Genomic DNA, 14,129 nt, shown 5'->3' on the forward strand with positions numbered 1-14,129 from the left:
GGATCAGCACCAGGTCCCTCTCTGTAAGTGGCCCCTGTGTCCACTCTGATCTGGAGAGAACCTTTCATTGTCCTGTATCCAGGTAAACGATCACGAGACCCAGAGATTCCTCACTCTGCACGATTACTCCTGGATTGTATCAGGTCACCTTGTGATTCCACCTTGTGCTTTGTGCAGAAGTGATTTAAACAGACAGTCCAGTCATTGGTGTAAGGTTACAGTGGGCTCTGTGTCTGTGCTGCACTGACTCTCTGCTATATGATAACCACAGTGTGATATTATGTTATTTCAGGAGAAAGACAGCGACAGAGGAGAGAGTTTCAGGGACCAGAGACATTGCATTGACCCCCAGTCCACTCTCTGTGAACCACCAGGTACAGGAGCTGTTTACACTCACTCCAAAGCTTCATTCTCAGTGTGTAGACAACACATGTCCCAGATTCCCAGCCCAGTTACCCACTGATTTGTACCTGTGGAGTCAGCAATGGTTCAGTATCGTGCTGTCTCTCTGTTATGACACAGCAACTGGTAAAGGCTGTTGTTTAAAATCCCAGAGGGAAATTTTAAACAACTGTCATAACCTATATTTCCCAGTGGAATGTTTGAGGTGCATCTTTAAATTCAGGAATAAGACCATCAGTTCTCGAGATGGTTTTATATCAAACTACATGAGACATTTATTAATTTACACAAGTTAAACATATGCACATGGTTACAAGCTAGTATTATCATAACTTTTTAACAAATTCCCAAACTAATCTCCTCTAAGACAACCCATAGACTTTATGCAGATTCCAAGCAAAGCATTTTCACCTCACAAATTTCAAATGAGGTTCCTTTCACTTTGGTTCCTTTGCAGACAGGTGTAGGCTTACAGCTGCTTTGATGTTACAAGCCTCTGCTCTGCACACACAAAACTGCTCAAGTTATATCCAGCGCTTCTCTTTGAATGTAAATTCTCCTTGTATCATCAGGACCTTTGAACTCCATCTCTTCTAACAATAAATCCCCTTTCATAGTATCAATTTTATTAGTAATATAAACATTGATTGGTTTAAGAATTCACTCCCAGGCTTTGAATGCTCCTTTTAAAAATGCAATTTGCCTGTTTACCTCTTTGCTAACATCTCAAAACTACTATAGATCAAAGTATCCAGATCGGCTGGCTTTAATCCAATTAAAACACACACACACACACCCACAGACTAAACCTCTGTTTAAAAAGACAATTTCCAATTACAATACATACATGAATAGATTCATAACCCTTCCTCACTCTTTCTCTCTCTCTCTCTCTCTTTCTCATCATGTCTCTGATTACAAGATTCATGTTATTGAGCCTCACACCGGGCACCTGAGTGCAGAATCTAAGCCAGCACTCGCCAGAGACATTTCAGAGGGATTGCGAGACTGACAGAGGGTCAGTACTGAGGGAGTGCTGCACTGTCGGAGGGTCAGTACTGAGGGAGTGCTGCACTGTCGGAGGGTCAGTACTGAGGGAGTGCTGCACTGTCGGAGGGTCAGTACTGAGGGAGTGCTGCATTGCCATAGGTGGTTACTTTTATATGATATGAGAGAAATTTAAACCCACTGAGACACGACTGATACTAACGAGGCTGCACAATAATTTAACCCTATCAGTGCCAGTAAATGATGTGAGGATGTCTTCTGTTTCCATTTCTCTCTAGGGCAAACAGAACGTGCTGATTACTGAGCCCCAGAGAAGAACCAGAGACACAACTAGAGACGGGGAGACCCCAGCTCCCCAGGATCACTCTGAAGGTGCAGTGGGAGGCGATGCTGGACATGGGAACCCTTACAATCCCGATGACCTTCTCTACGTCAATCCCCAAGTCTTCAGGGTGCCCAGTGGTGATGGGACTGTCCATAGGGAAGAGGAGACGGAATACGCACAGATCAGATTCAAGCGAAACTGAGTGTGAAACGGGAAGAGGGTGTGAGGATGTGGGGGCAGGGATTAAGATTCCTGGGAACACGAGACAACCCACTGGGGGACAGGGGGAGAGAGCGAGGAAGGGACTGAATGGGTCTGTGGTTGGCGTGGTTTGGAATGAAATGTTTCCCCAGTGACGACTTGATGCTGAGTCATTGGGGACAGAGATTCAGTGTCTCTCTCTCTCCCAGTCTGTCTCTCTATCTCTCGCTCCTTCTCTGTCTGTCTCTCTCTCTCTCTCTCTCTCTATGTATCTCTATCTCTCTTTCCTTCTCTGTCTGTCCCTCTCTCTCTCTCTCTCTGTCTCTCTCCCTCTGCTTCTCTGTCTATCTCTCTCTCTCTCTCTCTCTCCTCCTTTAACATGGTCCTTATTAACTGGCTTTGTTAACTCAGCTTTTTGTCACCTGTCCCTAATATCTCATTATGTGTCTCAGAGATGGATTTATATGTGGTTAACAATCCCCTGAAGAGCTTTGGGATAGTTTGCTACATTAAGGGTGCTATATTATTGCAAGTTGTTGTAGTAACTTTGATCTGCCTCGATTCAGAATGGAAACACGGAGAATCCTTCGACAGGGCGTGTGTGCAACAGGCTCGCAATAAATGCATTGCACGGCAACAACTAAGCATGTCCTTTGATGCTGATGCATCCCAGTCCTGCTGTGTGGACACATCACAATCGAGGGACTGCCTGACTGCGTGCAGCCAACATGGCCGAATAGTAATTAGCAGAAATGTGACATCACTCAACTTGGTTAACATTTCAGAAAGTGCTTTCTGAATTCTGCAACTTGTTTATTCTGTGATAGATTATAAGAAGCTTCTGCATTTTCTATAATATTACATTTATTGTCACAAGGGATTGAAATGCCCAGACAACTCTGTACAGATATATTTTTATTAAACATCTTACTCTGGGATAACCTTCCTGCTCCAATCTGTTAATTCATGTCATTGCATTTCCCCCCCAAATTATGTAAATTCCTGTGTCCACATTTATCATGAAAATTTCCCATGTAAACATGTCACACTGTACTTACACTCTCCTGCCAGTGGTGGTGCTGTCGGCACACCAAATTCTTTCTCAGAGACTGCAGCACATCTCCCAGTTGTCTTTACAATATTATTAAGATACAGGAAATGGGGACAATCTTCACAATATGGTTACAATGTTGTTAAGACAGAGAGCTGGTGAAACCTCCCCCCCTCCACAGAGTTGAGGGCAGGGTCAGTTCTGGCTGTGAGACCCCACACTCATCCCACGCCCCCTGTTCATTTCCCCATCCCTGCTCTAACTTAGCGCTTTTACACATGAAGGGCGGGGCCCACAGGAAAGTGTGGAAGGGCTGCCCATCGCAGCTGGAACAAGGATCCTGGCAGGTCTCCCAGGATAGAATGGCGGAGTGGGGGAGGGGGAGCAGTGGGGTCAATATCCACACCCTCCCCAACACCCCCATCACTGTCACTACCAAGAGGGAACATCAGTCTCGAGACAGAGGCCAGAGTGTGACCAACTGAGACAAACTGAGACTGAAACCAGCATCAACCAGTGTCCCAGCAAATAAGGCCAGAGTAAGGGAAATGGGGAAAAGACAGAAAGGTTATTAATCTGAATGCAAGCAAGAGAGAATCTAACCATCTCTTCTTGACATTCAATGGCAGCACCATCACTGAATCCCTGAATATCAACAGCCTGGGGGTTACCATAGGCCAGAGAATGAACTGCACTAGCCACATAAAAATTATGGCTACAAGAGCAGCTCAGAGGCTGGGAATCCTGCGGTGAGTAACTCACCTCCTGACTCCTCAAATCCTGTCCATCATCGACATAGCACAAGGCAGGAGTGTGAATGGAATACTCTCCACTTGCCTGGATGAGTGCAGCTCCAACAACACTCAAGAAGCTCGACACCACCCTGGACAAAGCAGCCCCGATTGATTGTCTCCCCCTCAACCACAGCAAACACTCACTCCCTCCATCGTCAATGCACAGTGGCAGCAGTGTGTCCCATCTACAATATGAACTTCAGCAACTCAGCAAGGTTCCTTCAACAGCACCTTCCAAATCCATGACCTCTACCATTGAGAAGGACAAGGGCAGCAGACAGAGGGAAACACCACCACCTGGAAGTTCGCCTCCAAGCCACACATCATCCTGATTTTGAAATATATCGCCATTCATTCACTGCCACAGGATCAAAATCTTGGACTTCCTTCTCTAACAGCATTGTGGGTGTACCTACACCACATGGACTGCAGAGGTTCAGGAAGGCAGCTCACCACCACCTTCTCAAGGTAATTAGGGATGGGCCATAAATGCTGGCTTAGCCAGTGATGCCCACTTCCCATGGAAGAATGAATATATAAAACATAAATTTGGAACAAAATGAATGAAGTCATAGCACAAATAGAGATTAATGGGTACGATAAGATGGACACTGCAGAGAGTTGGTTGCAAGGTGACCAAGGTTGGAAATTGAAAATTGAAGGATATTTGGACTTTTTGAAAGGATAGGAAAAATGAAAAGGAGGAGGGGCAGCTCAGTTAATAAAAGATGAGACCTGTAAAGTAGAGAGAAATGATTTTGGCTCAGATGTCAAGATTTACAGTCAGTTTGGCTGAATATAAGCAATTGCAAGGGAAACAAATCTCTGATGGGTTGGTTTATACTGCCCCCTGAATGTAGTTACACTGCAGGGATAGATTATAAATCAATACATGAGGAGGTCTGTGGGAAAGGCACCACATTAATGATGGGAGTTTTCAATCGTCATATAGGTTAGACAAATCAGATTAGCAAATGTAGCTTTCAGCGAGATTATACAGATTGTATTCAGGATGGTATTTTAGAACAATCCAACATGGAACAACCAGGGAAGAGGCTGTTTTAGACCTGGCAGTGATAAATGAGACAACACTAATTAACATCTCATTGTAAAGGACCCTCAAGGAAAGTGTAATCATACTGTGTTGAAATTTAATATTCAATTTAGAAACTTGGGTCTGAAACTAGTGTCATAAACTTAACTAAAGGCAATTACAAGGGTTAAAAGCAGAGTCGGCCCAAGTAGAGTGGGACAGCAGGTTAAAGGGGGGGTGGTAGATGAAGAGTAACAGACGTCTAAAGAGATCTTTCATAAATGCCCATGAAGATATATTCCAGTAAGAAAGAAAGAATCTATTAGAAGGATGGAGCATCAGCGGCTAACTCAGGAAGCTAAGGACACGATCCAATTGTGAGATAAAGCCAGCAATGTTGGGATGCTTAGTGATAGGCTGGAGATTGGGAAAATTCAAAAACCAGAAAAGTGAGGGAAGAAATATAAGGAGGCAGAAATGATAATATGAGAGTAAACTAGCAAGAACCATAAACAATGACAGTGAGATGTTGTACATTAAGATAAGAGAGAAGCTACAGTAATAATGGGACACATAGAAAATCAGACTGGGGAATTAAAAATGGGAAACAAGGAAATGACAGAGACTTTCAACAAGAATTTTGTGTCTGTGTTCACAGTAAAAATCTCTAAAACCATCCCAATAGCAGGAGAAAGTCAAGGTGCAACAAGGATGGAGGAACATAAAACAATCACTAACACCAGAGAAAAAGTATTAGGAAAACTAATGAGACAAATGCTGACAAGTCCCATGGAGCAGACCGCCTGAATGTGAGGGTCTGAAAGGAAATGGCTGCAGAGACGGTGGATGCATTGGTTGTAATCTTCCAGAATTCCTTAGATTATGGGAAGGTCCCAGCGGATTGGAAAAACATAAATGAAACACCTCTGTTCAACAAAGCGGGGAGGCAGAAAGCAAGAAACTACAGGTCCGTTAGTCTAACATCTGTCATGGGGAAAATACCAGAATTCATTATGAAGGAGGGAGCAGCGGGACATTTAGAAAACCATAATTCAATCAGACAGAGTCAACATGGGTTTGTGAAAGGGATATCATGTTTGAAAAAATTATTAGATTTCCTCGAGGATGTAACAAGTGGATTGGATAAAGGGGAACATGTAGATGTGGTGTATTTGGGATTATGACACAACCAATGGTAAAGGCTGAGTTGTTCAAATCCCAGAGGGAAAATTGAAACAACCGTCATAAACCAATTTTGCTGTTTGTAATTTCGAGATGAAGACTTTGAATTCAGTAGGAATAAGATCACCGAGGCTTGTGGGTTTTTTATATAAAACTAAATAAACCATTTATTAACTTAACAACAAATTTAACACATACACATTGGCTACAAATAACTACTAGAATAGCTTTTTAACAAATCCCCCAGTTAATCACCCGTACATAAATCTCTACTAAGGCAACAATGAACCATTGACATAATATAGACACCAGGCAAAGCACATTTGACATTAGGAATTCTGAATCAGGTTCTTTTGCAAGTTGGTTGGAGGCTACAGGCTGGTTAGGTCTGAAATGCTCCTGCCTCACACACACAAACTCCTTCCTTTATATAGCTAGCTTTCCCTTTGAATGTAAATTTTCCATTGTATCACTCGGTCTCCTGAACTCCAGCTCTTCGAACAATAAAACCCCCTTTCATAGCACCAATTTCATTAGTAAGTTCAAGAAAAAACACATCTTTTGGATCCTTCTAACTAGGTGCAAGATATTACCCCCAGTCTTGAATGGATATTCAACAATTGCAAATGAACACTTTACTGTTCTCCTCACAATTCACCCAATTAACATCTCAAAATTACTAAACATCAAAGCACACAGACCAGCTGGCTTTAATCTATTTAAGACACACACAGACACACACCTATACATGGACCACCACTAGACTTCTGTTTTAAATAATAATTTCCAAGCACATTTTACACACAAATATGTCTTCATGACATTGGATTTCCAAAAGGCATTCGATAAGGTGCCACATCAAAGGAGACTGCACAGGGTGAAATTGGATGGTGTTGGGGGGGATATATTAATATGGATAGAGGACGGGCTAACTGACAGGAAACAGAGAGCCTGGATAAACGGGTGAATTTCAGCTTGCTAAACTGTAACTAGTGGAGAGCCACAGGGATCAGTGCTGAGGCCTCAACTAGACACAATCTACATTAGTGACTTGGATGAAGAGACTGACTGTACTGTAGGCAGATTTTCTGACTGTGTGGTGAAGATAGGTAGGAAATGTATAAGCTGGGCAGGAAAGCAAGTTGTGAGGAGGACACAAAGAGGCTGCACAGGGAGAAAAATAGTTTCAATGAGGGTCAAAAAAATGAGCGGATGGAATATAAGGAATGAAAATGTCAGGGTGTCCAGCTGATCCTACTTGTTCTGTTCTTATATCCTTATACAGACACAGGGTTTACTGACAGTGCACAGCAAAGTGCTGTTCTCTCACTTTGTTCCAACTTCCTCATTTTGACTCACAGTGACACATCAGCCCTTTCCTAATTAAATACACAGAGGGAGCAGCACAGGAAGAGGTCATTCAGCCCAATCAGAGTTTGTGGGCTGTTCCTCCCCAGGCGAGCAGTCGGACAGGTCGTGGGTAAGTAACAGAACGATTGGAATTCACTTCCATGACTAGCGCTGTCCTTTGTTGATGTTGTGACTTTATAAAGACAGATTCCAATGATTGATGCCTTTGAAAGACTTCTATTGATTATTGAGATCTAGGTGTGAGGCTCAAGTTGTACGGAACATCATTCTAGCTCAAGGGATGAGGGAAGTGCAGGGTCATGAGCTTTGGGACATACTGAGGTGGTGAAAGGTGCTACAGAAATGCAAACCCGACATAGTTTTTCTTTCTTAAAGCCTAGTAACTCTCTGCAGAACACCTATCATCCCACGGAGGATCAAGTAAGTCTGCGATGACATTGTCTAAAATCAGTTCTGATCTCTCGAGAGCTGTCGGACAAGGGGTGAGGTCTCATTAACTCCTTTCTCTTTCACAGCTTGAGAGTGAGAAGCTGATGGAATATCTGGGAGTGGACAATGATCGGGAAATCTTACTTCCTCCTGTCACTTCTCCAAGGTAATATCATCGTCAGCTCGGACAGATTTATGGTTAATAGTCTTGGTAAAAGATCATTCTTATTGAGCTGTGATTGGGAATCGATTCACCAGTGAGCCAGTGTACAAACTCACACCAAGTCCCATTCACACATCACCCCCGTGTTCACTTAAATACACTGACTCCCTGTCTGACAGCAGAATTGGAGGAGAGCCGAGATCTCAGAGGGTTGTAGAGCTGGAGGAGGTTACAGAGTTAGGCAGGGTTGTAACAGCTAGAGCAGGATCTTAAACTTCAGGTGATGTTGGGTGTTGGTCAGTGAGATATGGGGAGTACTGGGTTGAGCAGAAAATCAGGGATAAATACTGGGTGATGAAATATATCCACTTGCTCGGATTCTGATAGCAATAACCTGAAATTTGTGTCTTTTGTTGAATTTACACAGAATTTCCCATGAAGACAACATAGCAGCTCCTAGAATAGACAGACTGTTCAGCATCACACTTCCTCTCCATTCTCACCATGCTAGAAACTTTGATAAGGGAGCAAGATAACTGAAAGAGAGAAGGGAGGCAAAGCTGTCCGTGTGAAAACTGTCAAATATTCTGAGTTCTCATGAGCGTCTCTGATCTGCTGCAGAGTTTAAATTTCACAGAATCTGAGCACTTTGCAGCTCAGAGAGAGACCATTGACTCACTGCCTGAAAGGGCGGTGGAAGGAGATTCAACAGGAACTTTCAGAAGGGGAACTGGATAAATACTTGAAGGGGAAATTTTGCAGGGCTTTGGAGGAGGCAGTAGAGCTGAGCGTGGGAATACTTAGACAGATATTTCAAGGCCTCAACTATACACAATCTGCATTAGTGACTTGGATGAAGAGACTGACTGTACTCTAGGCAGATTTTCAGGGAATGGCGAAGATAGGTAGGAAATATATAAGCTGGGCAGGAAAGCAAGTTGTGAGGAGGACACAAAGAGACTGCAGGGCAAGATAAATAGTTTCAGTGAGGGGACAAAAAAATGAGTGGTTGGCAAATAAGGAATGAAAATGTCAGGGTTTTCAGCTGATCCTACTTGTTCTGTTCTTTTATCCTTATACAGACACAGGGTTTACTGTCAGTGCACAGCAAAGTGCTGTTCTCTCACTTTGATCCCACTTCCTCATTTTGACTCACAGTGACACATTCACCCTTTCTCATTAAATACACAGAGGGAGCAGCACAGGAAGAGGTCATTCAGCCCAAGCAGAGCGTGTGGGCAGTTCCTCCCCAGGCGAGCAGTCGGACAGGTCCTGGGTAAGTAACAGAACGATTGGAATTCACTTCCACGACCAACACCGTCCTTTGTTGATGTTGTGACTTTATAAAGACAGATTCCAATGATTGATGCCTTTGAAAAATTTCTACTGATTATTGAGATCTGGGTGTGAGGCTCAAGACTGTTGTACAGAACATCTTTCTAGCTCAAGGGATGAGGGAAGTGCAGAGACATGAGCTTTGGGACATCCTGAGGTGGTGAAAGCAGCTATAGAAATGCAAATCCTTCATTGTTCTTCTTACTGAAAGCCTAGTAACTCTCTGCAGAGCACCTAACATCCCACAGAGAATTAAATTAGTCAGTGAAGACATTGTCTAAAAGCAGTTCTGATCTCTCGAGAGCTGTCGGACAAGAGGTGAAGTCTCATTAACTCCTTTCTCTTTCAGAACTTCAGAGTTAGAAGCTGATGGAATATCTGTGAGTGGACAATGATCGGGAAATCTTACTTCTTCCTGTCACTTCTCCAAGGTAATATCATCGTCAGCTCGGACAGTTTTAAGGGGTTATAGTCTTTGTAAAAGAGCATTCTTATTGAGCTGTGATTGGGAACCGATTCAGCAGTGAGCCAGTGTACAAACTCACACCAAGTCCCATTCACCCATCACCCCTGTGCTCACTGATATACACTGACTCCCTGTCTGACAGCAGAATTGGAGGAGAGCCGAGATCTCATAGGGTTGTAGGGGCTGGAGGAGGTTACAGGGTTAGGCAGAATTTTAGCAGCTTGAGCAGAAAATTAAACTTCAGGTGATGTCGGGTGTTGGTCAGTGAGAGATGGGGAGTGATGGTTTGAGCAGAAAATCAGGGATAAAAACTGGGGGAGAAATCTATCCAGGTGCTAGGATCCTGATAGCTATAATCTGAAATTTGTGTCTTTTGCTGATTTTAGACAGAATTTCCCATGAAGACAACATAGCAGCTCCTAGAATAGACAGACTGTTCAGCATCACACTTCCTGTCCATTGTCACCATGCTAGAAACTTTGATAAGGAAGCAAGATAACTGAAAGAGAGAAGTGAGGCAAATTGTCTTTGTATAAAGGTGTCAAATATTCTGAGTTATCATGAGTGTCTCTGATCTGCTGCACAGTTTAAATTTCACAGAATCTGAGCACTTTGCAGCTCAGAGAGAGACCATTGACTCACTGCCTGAAAGGGCGGTGGAAGCAGATTTAACAGGAACTTTCAGAGGGGGAACTGGATAAATACTTGAAGGGAAATTTGCAGGGCTGTGTGAAAGGTGCTGGAGAGGAATTGGGAAAGAGCAAGGACATGCACGATGGGTCAAATGAGCTCCTCCTGCTGTATCATTCAACAATCAGACAATTTAAGAACCTTATCAGCAAATCTTCAGAATACTGCTGAATCACAGATGTTTCAGAAGGACAGGGAACGAGTGGTTTCTGGTATCAGCGTTTCATGTGGGGCCCAGTTCAGTTTGAACAAATAAACAACACCATCTTTGAAAGTCATGAACCCACCACTGCGGTACCTTCGACACATGCAGAGCTCAGGCTAGAGGTGCTTTGTTAGTATGTTTCACAGGGTCTGCTGGAGTAAGGTCAGTGCTGAGCTTGGGGACAAGTCAGTCTACAATGCTGCATCGGAATCAACAATACAACAATATGGGGTTTGGATCAGAAGTAATCCATTAGACAATAAGGATCCAAAGAGATTCCTTAGACAATAAGGATCCAAAGAGATTCCTTATTTCATTGGTTGTCTAATTGGGGTTCTTGATTTTCCAAGGGGTCCTCGGCAGAATCAAATTATCGAGCGAGAGAGAGAAAAACACCAGAGAGAACGGGAAAGGTGGGACAAATGGAAAACTGTTCACTCTGTTTACACTAATGGGAGTTAGTCTCAGTAATGGAGACCATGAAACTATCATCGATTGTCATACACACCCATCTGGTTCACTAATGGCCTTTAGGGAATGAAATCTGCTGTCTATATCTGGTCTGGCCTACATGTGACTCCAGACTGATGGGAATGTAGTTCACTCTTCAACAGCCCTCTGAAATGTCCGAGCAATCCCCTCCGTTTGAGGGACATTAGAGATGGGCAGCAAATGCTGGCCTTGTCAGCGACGCCCATATCCCATGAATGAATAAATTTAAAAAAGACTTATTACTTGGAAGGTGCAAGTCCAGGTTGTTACGATCCTTGAGCAGACTCTCTCAGCACTGACCCTACTCCAGCAGACACTGTGAAACACACTAACAAAGCACCTTTAGCCTGAGCTCTGCCTGTGTCGGATGTGCCGCTGTGTTGGGGTCATGACTTTCAAAGATGATGTTGTTTATTTGTTCAAACTGAACTGGGCCCCACATGAAACACTGACACCAGAAACCTCTTGTTCCCTGTCCTTCTGAAATATCCATGATTTCAGCAGGATTCTGAAGAGTTGCTGATGGAGGGACAGACACCCAATTTTTTGGGGTAATTTACAGTCAGCAACCAATAACGTTTTGTTTCAAGTAGACGAGGTTTGAGATTTAAGACGCTTGCGAATAGAATAAAGCTACAAGATTCCATGGCTTTTAAACAAACAAAAATAAACTTTACTGCACCAGGTCAGAAAGATAAAATAATTCACAATATCCACCTTATACTCTCACATTCTGTGAAGAGAATAACTAGAGGCCGAGTGATTGGTGATTCTTTAAACATTGAAGAGAGAATGAACACCAGTCAGATTGAATCAGATTAGCCAATCAGCTGTGTTGAAGAGCAGACAGGAATGTTAGGCTAATTAGTGATTCATGACGGTGATAATGGGGGGAGTTCTGAGGGCTCCTTATCCATTGTCCTGTCTTGTAAATCAGCACTGAATGGATCTCAGTTGGTGCGTCTTGTAGACACTGTGCTGGGTGGAAGACTGGCTTCACTAAGGGGAAGGGGTAGCAGAGAGGTATTGTCACTGGGCTAGTATTCCACAGGCCCAGGGTGATGCTCTGGGGCCCTGGGTGTGAATCCCATCACAGCAGATGAATGGAGTTAAAAAGCCTGGTTCACTGATCACCTTCAGGGAAGGAAATCTGCCACCCTTACCCAGTCTGGCCTACATGTCACTCCAAACCCAACAGCAATGTGGTTGACTCTTAAATGCCTCTGATTGATATGGGATGGGTAATAAATGCTGGGTACATCACAGAAAGAATAATTTGAAAAATTCTAAACAGAGTCCTGAGGACCATGAGCCAATGTAGAATGAAGTTGTCCACTCCTGTGTCCAGGATTCTCTTCCATCCATTGTGAAACCTTGGGGAGTTCCTTGTGTGTCCTGTAGATGGTCCACACTGCAGCCACTGCGCCCCAGTGAAGGAGGTGGTGGATATCGAGTCTAGTGGATCTACAAACCATCCAGTGTTAAATATTGACATTTCTCTCCACAGTTGGACTGTCACAAGAGTGGAAAGGTGACACTCCACGAGAGGTGACAGCGCAGGAAGGTTCCTGTGAACAGATTCCATGTCATTACAGTTATCCATCACATTTGGAAAACCAGCCGCGAAGTGGAGTCTGGTTTAATAATGAGGAACGAGGAACATCGTCTATAGCCTTTCATTCCAAGGATCACAGTCACGAGTTACCACGGTTCCACCATCGGACCCGGCTGTCTGGAGACCTGAAAGATGGCGACTGTTCCCTGATTATAAACAACATCACACGGGAAGATGCAGGACCTTATTTTTTCAGAATAGAATTTGACAATGGTCCAAGCTATAACAATTACTCTGTAACCCAGCTTCACGTTTCTGGTAAGTGCTGTGTTATAATTACTCAACAATTCACATTCAACACTCAATGGGAAATAACACAAACTGTGATGTTTACATATTAATACAAAACACAGCTTATTATAACACACTGTCTGATTCTCAATAACCTGGTGATAGCTTCCAGTTCAGTCCTAAAGCAATCTCTAATACTCACTTTAATATCAATGATTAAATATACTGACTGTGTCCATCAATGTTATCAGGTTATCCACTCCCATCAATCTACCTAATCCTGTTTAAAAGTATTTTCTGATCATCGTAATCTCTCAGTTCTGATATCATCCTTGTAAAAGTGCTTTCTGTTGTGAGACTGTGATTTCTATTTGAACTGATGCTTCACGTTATATTTCTCTAAAAGGATCCATTCTCTGTCTGTTAGATTTCCCAGATAAACCCACAATATTCCCTGCTGAAATTATTGCAGGAAAGCGTGTGGATGTAAGCTGCACCTTCAACACAACGTGCAATGGAACAGCAGCACCTGTCTTAACCTGGGACACTCCCACTGACGTACCTGGATCAGTCTCAAACACTGTAACTCAGCATGGTGTCACTCTGACCTATACTTCTGTTCTGACCCTCATCCCATCACTCAAACACCACGGACACACTCTCAGCTGCAGAGTGAGATATCCATCTGTTTCTTCGGAGCGGACCCTCGTACTAACTGTGCAATGTAAGAACGGACACCCTTCATTCTATATTATCTTGAAAGGCCTACATCATACACAACAAGATCCCACAACTGCATTGTGCTTAACAACAAGTCAGTAGTCTTTAACTGATAGAAATTCAACTCTGACACTGCAGCAATCCCTCAATACTGATTCTCCGACAGTGCAGCACTCCCTCAATATTGATTCTCCGAATGTGCAACACTCCCTCTATACTGAACCTCTGACTGTGCAGCACTCCCTCAGTACTGACCCTCTGACAGTGCAGCACTCCCTCAGTACTGACCCTCCAACAGTGCAGCACTCCCTCAGTCCTGAACCTCTGAAACTGTGGTACTCCCTCAGCACTGACCCCCTGACAGCACAGCGCTCCTTCGGTACTGACGCTCCAACAGTGCAGCAAAATATCAGTAC

General features: G+C 43.5%; 2 protein-coding genes across 2 annotated transcripts in view; both read left to right on the top strand.

Annotated features, from left to right (window-relative positions):
• Window positions 1-2,874, top strand: part of LOC121274125 — an 11,773-nt gene extending 8,899 nt beyond the window's left edge. Inside the window, exons 4-5 of the mRNA XM_041181301.1 lie at window positions 293-374; window positions 1,689-2,874. Of these exons, the coding sequence (XP_041037235.1) occupies window positions 293-374; window positions 1,689-1,937 (331 nt within the window). The 3' untranslated portion in view covers window positions 1,938-2,874. The remainder of the gene's footprint in view (window positions 1-292; window positions 375-1,688) is intronic.
• LOC121274116 (sialic acid-binding Ig-like lectin 12) overlaps window positions 1-14,129 on the top strand; it is a gene marked incomplete at its 5' end in the record, with an annotated part of 49,179 nt that overhangs the window by 19,317 nt on the left and 15,733 nt on the right. Inside the window, 2 exons of the mRNA XM_041181279.1 lie at window positions 12,655-13,020; window positions 13,421-13,717. Of these exons, the coding sequence (XP_041037213.1) occupies window positions 12,655-13,020; window positions 13,421-13,717 (663 nt within the window). The remainder of the gene's footprint in view (window positions 1-12,654; window positions 13,021-13,420; window positions 13,718-14,129) is intronic.

Source organism: Carcharodon carcharias, assembly GCF_017639515.1.
Source record: "Carcharodon carcharias isolate sCarCar2 chromosome 29 unlocalized genomic scaffold, sCarCar2.pri SUPER_29_unloc_9, whole genome shotgun sequence".
In the NCBI taxonomy this organism is placed as follows: Eukaryota; Metazoa; Chordata; class Chondrichthyes; order Lamniformes; family Lamnidae; genus Carcharodon; species Carcharodon carcharias.